The sequence below is a fragment of the Chelon labrosus genome (genome assembly GCF_963514085.1).
Source record: "Chelon labrosus genome assembly, chromosome: 16".
NCBI classification, from domain to species: domain Eukaryota; kingdom Metazoa; phylum Chordata; class Actinopteri; order Mugiliformes; family Mugilidae; genus Chelon; species Chelon labrosus.
The window spans coordinates 4,354,095-4,363,936 of record NC_140349.1 but is presented as its reverse complement, the minus strand read 5'-3'; the positions used below and the strand labels follow the sequence as shown (position 1 = coordinate 4,363,936).

Here is a 9,842-nt window from a genome sequence, read left to right as displayed (position 1 = left end):
CAAAATGTGTTAATTTACGAAAACAACTACTGATCAAGAAGAAAAAAAAATAAATGTACAATTAGATATGAAATATATTGAAATTCTGTTGTAATTTAAGATATTAAACTAACTAAATCATCATCGTTGTTTAGTTTTAGATTATTTTATAATTTAGATTTTTTGTGTGAGTTTATATGAAACATTTTTAGGATCTTGAACTTTCATTCTGGGTGCGAGAAACATATGGTTTAATTGCTGAGGAAGCTCATTTAATCTATATTATATGATATTATATTATATTATATTATATTATATTATATTTTTTATTATTATATTATATTAGGCCTATATTTTGGGGTGAAGAAGTCTTTTCTTCAAATATTTTTTTTCCTGTGTAACAAAATCCTAAAGCTAAAACAAATACGTCAGCACTTCATTGTTATGGAATATTAGTCACTAATAGGCTGTTATTTTGAATTAATGAAGTGAAACAGAGATAAAAAGGAGTTCAGACTTGAAATGTGGAACAGGACGACAGGAAGTTTGTTTTTTAAGGCCCTCCTCCAAACCTCAGGGAGTTTATTTTTATGTTGCCATGCTTGTGAAACTCACATTTACTTCTTCCTCAGACTCACTGATGAGCAGACAGCGGTAAAATGTCTGAAGCAGAAGTCGTGTACTCAGATGTGAAGTTCACAAAATCACATGGAAAGACAAAAGGTGAGCCCACCTGTTTATCTAATGGTTCTGGTTAAATATGGGAATTCTGATTTATTTTTTTATTTATTTATTTTTCTTTAAGATTTTATTAGCACTAAGCAGCAGTTTGGGTTTATTTTTTGCAGAAACAGTTTCCTCATTGCACGAGCCCACCTATGCTGAAGTCAAGACTTCGAAAACACAGCCATCCGCGCAACCACCTGGTAGGTCATAGACTCTAATAAATAAAGAGGAAGATGGACACTGAAATCTTCCTCTTAATTTATTACGCAGCAAAGAATATTGAGGTGAAAATATCTGTATTCTCTTCATATAAAAATGCAAATTCATCAGTCAAAACTGTTCTGGAAAAAAAATGCAAGATCTGAAACACAAAATATTCAAAACAGCAACTAAATTGTTTCCCAAAACAGAACTGTTAATACATAAAGAGATGTGCAAAATGCAAATTGCGTGCAAAGTAACTGATCATAGCAGTAGTCGGTGTTCTTTAACTAAATGGATCCAGATGTAATATTTAATACGTTTGCAACCACAGCCAGTTTTATATAAGATGCTAAAGGTCCAGTTAAATAATAAAAAAGTGATCTTTTGATCTTATCGTTTAAGTTTAAGATGAAATAACATATAAATGAAAAATCTAATCTGCAGCGAAGAGGAAATTGGTATTTTTATGGTTTCAAAACCAAAATGTCTACCAGTACTCTTGTCAGCAAATTACAGCATGGTTGGGAGCTGCCAGTGTTAAAAGAAAGTGCCCGACATCAATGAGCGTTGACCACACCCTGTGGTCGTTATTTCCTTCTCTTTAACCTCTCCTGATTTTCTATATACACACACACACACACACACACAAAAAATAGAAATAAAATAAACGAACAACAACAATGAAAGTAAAAGCTGAAAGTCAGAAATGGTGTGGAGAGAAGGCTAAGTGTGGAAAAATAAGGCACGAGGAATGAAGAAGTTAATAAAAAAAATAAAATGGGGAAGTTGCTATGAAGAAGTGTTGCAGATATAAAGGCTTTAGTCAATAGTTTGTCAAGGCTCCTGTTTCCTATTTTTTAGTCGGTACATGATCATTCCTTTACAGTGTCGCTGTTGTATCAGTAACTTGTCACGTGTGATGTGTCTTATAGATAAAGTTATGTCAAAATTCTGCAGTAGAGTAAAAACATGTACACCAAATGTACTTGCAGTAACTGAACTCAAATTTCAGCTGGCCTGTTCAAATTATTCCACAGCATCTTAGATTTAGTTTGTACAAGGATATATTATCAGATTCACCTGATTATCATGATTCAAATCATGCACATACAAGGTACAAGTATTAGAAGGATAAGAAGATTGTCTTTCTTTAGTGGGCCAGTTTAAATGATATAATTGGAAATACAAAAGGAGCCATGAAACAAGTACACAGACAAATTTATTCAAGTGCATTTAAACATGTGCATTGTTTTATTAAAAACATGTAACAATGCACGAGAAGGAAATGCTCCTAACATCAGCTTTAAGTTGCCAAACTGTCACACATTTGTGAGTGTCTGTAAGAGGAAGGAGGCGTCTTATTATCAGAGCACCAGTACAGCAAAGTAAAAAACAATCCACAAGTAGAATGTAAGTGAAAAGTATTAGAAGCAAAATGTGGTTGAACCGTCACAACAAAAATACAGTGCTGCTCCCTCTGAGATATTTTTACAATATTTTATGACATCAAATGATTACTACCAATATAAAGTTGTCAGTCATTTAAATGTTTTCCCCATTTATTGCTTTTTTAAAAAAAATAATGGTCGATATAATTTGGCTTATCTAACTTGGTATGATGCTGCCACCGCCATACTTCACTTCCAGACATAGCATCTATAGTCTGCTGACCTGAAAGCTTTGTTTGCTTCTCATCAGACCAAAAAAACCTTCTTTATGCTGACGTTGGCGTCTCCTATAGGCCTTTGGGCAAACTGTGGTCGAGGTTTAATTTCTCTTTGTCACTTTCCCATAAGTCTTAGACTGGTGAACAACTTGCGCAACCATTGTCATGCATCTTAGCTCCTGAAGCTTTTAACGCCTTCAGGGTACTCATAGGTGTGTTCAGATACAGGTGTCTCTATACTACAGATACTTGAGACGCATTCACTGCACTCAGTTGAATCTCTGTTTGACTAATTGTGAGAATACACACACCTCAGTTGAATGAGGTCAGTCACTTTAAACAGCATGAATACTTACTTTACATTTTATATCTTTATTTAATTGACATTCCCAGGTAGAAATCTGTAAACTCTTGATCCCACTTGTAAAAGCGATAAGTGGTATTGGAAAGAAATCCAGTGAGATGAATAAAACATTCTGATGGACAGTTCTGTTTTCTGTTTTCCTCTTATCCTTGGATAAAGCTAATGATGTTAGATCATTTGGTAAAATAAAAGCATGTGAGGAGTTTCTCTGTCTCTAACTGTTCAGCAGGTCCCCAGCCGACGGAGCCGAACAAAAAAGGAACGGTCACCTCAGAGAGAGTGGCGCTAGTCATTCTCAGCATTCTGCTGGTAGCCGCTCTCGTTGCCCTCGGTGCCCTCGGTTTTGTCGGTTAGTCTTCGTATTATTTTCAGGAATTGAATTTATAACAGTGATTTGTCTTTGATGTGTAACCTTGTTAGATTGGTTAATGGTGAAATAATAACACAAATTTCTGATACAGCTCAGATTACTGAAACAAGTACTGATTGACTTGCACGGCCTTTTCTTCCTTTTTACATCAGTGTCTGAAGGGATGAAGGAACAAACACTCAAAGACCTGGAGATTGAAACTTTAAAGAGGAACATCACAGGTAAGCACCGGGGATTAAAGCAGTGTTTAATGCACCTGAACTGGTGACACAACTATGTGAAAGATTCTCTTTTCTGATAAATGACTGTTGATAATAATTTATTATCATTGTTTGTATTTTATGTAACAGAGAGTCAATGTAAACCTCCACCAGTGCAGCCTACTTGTCCAACACTTCCAGGATTGAGTAAGTTGTGGATTTAGATCTTTCCTCTGATGATGAAACTTTAACAGACTGACAGATAAAGTTAGATTATAACTAAAGGAGAGACGGAGCCTCCTGCTGCCTCCAATTATGAACAATGATTTCTTCCACTTGACTGAAGTCTTTGCTGTGATCTCTTTAAAGATAAGACGTGTCCGGTGTGTGAAGAAGGCTGGGAGCAAGACGGAGGACGGTGCTATTATTTCTCCACTGATAAATTAACCTGGGAACAGAGCAGAGATGAATGTAGAGATAAAAAAGGAGGAGACCTGGTGAAGATAGACAGCAGAGAGGAGCAGGTATAAAACACTGTTGCAGGTTAATGTTTCATCAACATGTTTCTTCATCTCAAAAGTCTCATAGAGTCATTTTCATCAACTTTTCCTCTTCAGATATTCCTGGAGAGAAGACTGAGAGTCAAAATGACAGAAGCTGAGGACAAGTTCTGGATCGGACTGACAGACTCACAGACAGAGGGGACATGGTTGTGGACGGACAACTCAACACTGAACACAAGGTTTGATTGTTGTGAAAATATTTTGGATCATTTCAAGAATCAAAGTCACCAGTTGTTGTTGAATCTGTTCTTCTTCTTTTAGTTTGACTTTTTGGGGCGAGAGGGAGCCAGACGACTGGAAAGGGCACAATAATGAATATCCTGGAGGAGAGGACTGTGTGAGGATGGGGGAGAGAGGAGGAGCTGTTGACCTGAAGTGTTGGTTTGATGCATTCTGCAGACTTCCTCATAAAAGAATTTGTGAGAAACCAGCAACAACTGGACGGGTTTCATGTGTATATCCCTAAAATTCAGTTCATCTTATGAAACAACCTCAGTAGGATACAGAAGGTGGAGCGATGCTGTTTTTATTTAAACATTTAAGTTCACTTCAAGACAAATAAAATACTCTGCCTTTAATAATATTTAGAGTCTGATATCCATCTGTAAAATATATTAAACCCTTTTCTCTCATAAACTCTCCCATTTTCTGTTTTTCTTTCTTTTTTGTAGCTTAAGAATTTACAAGAAATATTTCACTCAAACCTTTTAGATACGACTGATGCAATAGTTACTTGCACGATGAATGTAAAATAAACTGTGAATCATCAAATACACTGTGGTTATTGACGTTTCGTTGGTGTCTGAAATATCTTCTGTGATATTTTGAAATTTTTTCAAAAAGTCATGTAGAAGAGGATTATTCACTGCTGTGTTTTCAGAGCTTTCAGAGGATTTTGTGATTAACATCAGCTATGAAAACATGAATGAAAATAGAAATGAACATGAAAAAAAAAAAAGATATAAAAGTCCAAAGATTTCAGACACAAATGGACAAGAGGAGGCGTCAGGTCTGTGTTCACTGAAGAGTCTGTGGATATAAAATAATGCTTTAATAACACAATGTAAACTGTAAACAACGTGACTTTTAACTTTTAGAGAAAGTCAACAAGTGTTAGTTGTTTAAACGGAGCTGAAAAGAAAACCTCAAGACATCAAAATAAAAAGAAGAACTGACCAGAAAAGACACGTTTTTACACGTTTGATAAGAACTGTTTCAAAATAACCTCATGTTTCCCGTCAGTCTAACTCAACATTTAGCAACGGAAAGTAAGCAACCGCCATGAAGTCAAATCTTGCACAAACCGAAACAAACCAACAAACAAACATGCAGCATGGTGCAAGCCCAACACTTCCTCAAGTGAAAATGAGGAGGTTTTAGATTTACTTATTTAATGTGTGTTTAATGTTTTGTGTCTGATACGTTTTCTTATTACACACACTGTAAAATAGATCCAAGCATTTTCACAGTGTTACATGCCAGGCAGGGGCAGTGTATTTCCTTGTCTCTCTCTGTGTCTCTCTCTCTCTCTCCTCCTCCCCTCTTTACAGTTCATTCCACAACTGATCCACCTGAGAAGTCTGACGGGGCCTTCTGATTGGTTGGTTCAGCCCCCAGATCATACAGTTACCACCCGTGGCCTCCATTAAAAGGATCCAGCTACAGGATCCTGTCTCTCTGCTGCTCTCTTGCTATTCTGCTGCTTCATTGCTCGTCACGTGTGGACCTTTGAGTACCATTTATTTTAGTTGTGGTGGAAGAGGTGGACTATAGGTATGACTGAGGTACCCTGTACACCTCATCACACAGGTAATCTTTCGTTTATATACACTAGGATTATTGGTTGGTGCCACCTGTGTATTTCTGGTTACACCTTCTAGTAGAGAAGATAGTTAGACCTTTTGTTTGTTGCTTTCAACATGGAGAAGTTTGTTAGCCAGGTCTAGTTTTATTATATTACCTTAATTTATTTGGCATAACCAACCATGGTCCAGTCCTTCCCCACTGTGTATGCTTCAATCAGATTTTCAGTTGCCTTTATCTCTAAAATAAAACTTGTTAAGTTTGCTTTACATCCAGACTCAACTTTATCAGTTGTCTCATGTTTGTCCCTAGATTCCCCTAGACCTTCCTAGTGACGTAACACATAGATAAACTTCCTCTTTGCTTTTCAAGGATTCAAGGAGTTTTTATTGTCATTACACACATGTTGGTACATGAGGTGGAACGAAATTAGTTACCCTGGTCCCGGTGCAAGCCAAAGCAGAAACAGTAAAAGTAAAAAAAAAAGAATAAAATTAGCTAACTGAGTAATATAAATACAGAAAATGGAAAACGCAACAATATACAGCAGAATTGTGCAAAACAACTGCATTTAGTGCAAAATGTATCTGTGGTTGGTTATCTGGGGGCAGGGGCTACAGGGGTCCTCCAGCGTTCAGCAGTCTCACAGTCTCTAGGAAGAAGCTGTTCCTCAGTCTGGTGGTCCTGCTCTTGATGCTCAGCAGCCTCCTGCCTGAGGGGAGAGTCTCTTATGATGCAGGTGGCCCTTCTCCTGCATCTGGAGGTGTAGATGTCCGTGGTGGTGGATAGACTGTGTCCCACAGTCTTCTGTGCAGCTTTCACCATCCTCTGCAGAGCCTTCTTCTCTGGCCCAGAGCAGCTGCCGTGCCACACAGTGATGCAGGAGCACAGGACGCTCTCCACCACACATCTGTAGAATGATCTCAGGACTGAGCTCCCAAGTCTGGCGCGCCTCAACGTCCTGAGAAAATGGAGGTGCTCGTGTGCCTTCTTAATCAGGCAGGAAGTGTTGGTGCTCCAGGTTAGGGCTTTGACTCCGAACTTCGTTATTCGAATATAATTCGAATATTGAAGATATTCGAACGAATTTTAGGGATCTCTTAATATTCGAACCTGTATGAGAATTATTTTTTGTATGTGATCGCTTATAAACGTTGTTTTCAATTCAGATTCCGAGTTTTTTTTTTTTTCCAAGCCTGGTGAAGTAAAATCGCGAGCTGGCCTCCAAATAGAGAGCCGAAGTCCCACTCCCACCCCTTCTACTTCCGGGCCATATCTTTCGAAAAGATATGAACGGCAGTCTATGGCGAAAGATAAATTATTTTCTGGTCCCGATTGACTTGTGCCTTGGATTATACATATGTTGTTTTTCAGAATAAAAAAAAGATTTTACATGTCAGTAATGTCACAGTTTGTCACAAGATAGTTCAGTAAAACGCTATGGAAAATACGTAATTAAACGAACTACAAGTCCCGCATGCTGGTGCGAACAGAACCGACCAAAACTCCCTTCGTGTAACTACAGCTCTCGACATGACCCGATTTATAATGATTTTCACCTCGTTTGATGCTTCTGCCTTCGTCCTGGAAGTCGTCTTGTTTGCTTAATAATAAAAATTTTAACACGCATAAAATAATAATAATAATAATAATAATAAATACTCAGCCTTTCGTGCATGTAGTCTATTAACGTTGACTGATACACTGCCCTCTGGTGGACAAAATATATAGAACTTAAGTTTGATACCAATATCAGTCTTACTGAAGACATTTAATGGTCAAAATATAATTAATAAATATTCAAATATATTCAAATTTTAATATTAATAAACAAACGAACTTCGAATATGATTTTTGGGCAAAAGTCAAAGCCCTACTCCAGGTGAGGTCGTCAGTGATACGGACGCCCAGGTACCTGTAGCTGGAGACCACTTCCATCGCTGTCCCTCCGATGTGCAGGAGAGGGGGGAGGTGTCTGCCCCTTCTGAAGTCCACTATCAATCATTTTTTTTTTTTTTTTTTATTTTCCCCCAAATTTCTTTATTCATTTTCAGCAGACAATACAGTAAAATATATCAACATCACATCGCATTCATGTGCCTGCATTAGAGTATATGAAACCCACAGCCTAAATCCCACTATCCCTCCCAACAACCCAAATCAGTTAGGTCACTATAACAACTAAATATTTACATAGCAAGACGATCGAATAATAATCTGAGAAAAAACAACATCAAAAAACAACCACAACAATAATGGTACAAAACAATAAATAAATAAATAAATAAAATTAAATTAAGAGGGGGAAAAAAAAGAAGGGGGGGGGGTGGTCTCTCTCTCTCCAGTGTCTAATTGTTCTTAAGAGGTGTCATCAGCATCATCAGGAATAACAGTGAGATTGTTGCTAATATAGGCCAGAAGGGAGTCCCAAGTTTTGTGGAACAATGTCAGAGATCCCTTCTGCGAGAACCGTAACTTCCCTAACTGTAGACATCGTAAAATTTCACGTATCCAGCTGTTGTGAGTTGGGGGAGAAACATGTTTCCATTTTAAAAGGATGGCACGCCTGGCCAGCAGGGTAGTGAAAGCAACGACACGTTGTGTAGTAATGGGTAGATTTTCAATCACAGGGAGACCAAAAAGAGCAGTCAGGGGACTCGGTTCTAAGTCTGTGTTAAGAGCCTGTTTGAGCGTTTGGAATACCTCAGACCAAAAGTTGGTCAGCCTCGGGCACGCCCAGAACACATGCGAGTGGTCGGCTGGAGACTGTTTACAGCGGTTGCAAGCATCACTGTGGTTGGGAAATATCTTAGCAAGTTTAGCATTAGTGAAGTGGGCTCTATGGAGCACCTTCCACTGCAGTATACCATGTCTTGCACATATAGATGAGGAATGAATTAATTCTAAAATGTGCCCCCAATGGCTGTCAGTAATGTCTAACCCCAGCTCCTGTTCCCATGTGTTTTTAGGTGATACAGTGGGGGACTGGACTAAGAAGTGCAATCCTATTATAAAGGATAGATATCAGTCGTTTTTGTTGCACATTGAGAGAGAGGAGTTGGTCCACTTCAGCTTCAGGGGGGCGATTTGGAAAGTGTGGGAACTGCTTCTGAATAAAGTGTCTCATTTGGAGGTACTGAAAAAAGTGGCTATTGAGAAAGCCGTATTTCACTGACAGAGATGCAAAGGATGAAAAGACACCTCCGTCATACAAGTCATTAAGTGTTCTGAGGCCCTTATCAGACCATACATGAAAAGTAGGGTCGGAGCATGACGGGATGAACGCATGATTATTACAAATTGGAGCAAGAATCGAAGCCCTGTGTAGGCCGTGCTGCTTTCTGAATTGGATCCAAATTTTAATTGTATTGATGACGATTGGGTTAGATGAGATTCCGTGGGCACTTATGGGCAGCTGTGAACAAATCACAGTAAAGAACAGGAAGAGGATGATATTTCAACGTGAGCCCAGGGTGGACAATTGTCTGTACCTTCACAGTGAAGCCAATATAAAAGCTTATTGACGTTGCAGGCCCAAAAGTAGTAGCGAAAATTCGGCAATGCTTGTCCCCCATCCGGTTTAGATAGCTGAAGAATTTGCTTCTTGATACGGGCTGGTTTACTCCGCCAAATGAACGTGTTAAATTGCCGGTTGAGATCAACAAAAAATGATTTGTTAAGGCAAATTGGGACATGTTGAAAAAGATACAAAAATTTCGGAAGGATAACCATCTTAATAAGATTGACTCAGCCTGCAAGGGATAGGGGGAGGGCCGCCCATCTAGACAAGTCGGACTTACATCTATCAGTAATAAACACCCCCAGATATCTAAATCCATCCTCAGCTATTCTAAAAGGGAATATGGATTGTGGAAGTGCTCTCGCCAAATCGTTAACAAAAACTAGTTCACTTTTCTGAATATTCAATTTATAACCTGACATGCGCCCAAACTGACCTAAAATCTCT

At 38.4% G+C, this 9,842-nt stretch overlaps 1 protein-coding gene across 1 annotated transcript; it reads left to right on the top strand.

Annotated features, from left to right (window-relative positions):
* Positions 1 to 597: 597 nt before the first annotated feature.
* Positions 598 to 4,597, top strand: LOC311501066 (C-type lectin domain family 4 member E-like). The gene is made up of 8 exons (XM_084562723.1): positions 598 to 702; positions 828 to 905; positions 3,166 to 3,288; positions 3,462 to 3,530; positions 3,660 to 3,716; positions 3,879 to 4,033; positions 4,127 to 4,251; positions 4,334 to 4,597. Exons 1-8 carry the CDS (start codon positions 639 to 641, stop codon positions 4,536 to 4,538), a joined length of 876 nt encoding a protein of 291 aa, XP_084418849.1. The 5' UTR covers positions 598 to 638; the 3' UTR covers positions 4,539 to 4,597.
* The last annotated feature ends 5,245 nt before the right edge of the window (positions 4,598 to 9,842 follow it).

What these genes read in the sequence shown, in the direction of transcription:
- LOC311501066 (XM_084562723.1), top strand. Translation starts at nt 639, where the DNA reads ATGTCTGAAGCAGAAGTCGTGTACTCAGATGTGAAGTTCACAAAATCA. An exon ending in ATCACATGGAAAGACAAAAG is followed by an intron (nt 703 to 827) that starts GTGAGCCCACCT and finishes TATTTTTTGCAG; the next exon opens with AAACAGTTTCCTCATTGCAC. An exon ending in AACTCAACACTGAACACAAG is followed by an intron (nt 4,252 to 4,333) that starts GTTTGATTGTTG and finishes TTCTTCTTTTAG; the next exon opens with TTTGACTTTTTGGGGCGAGA.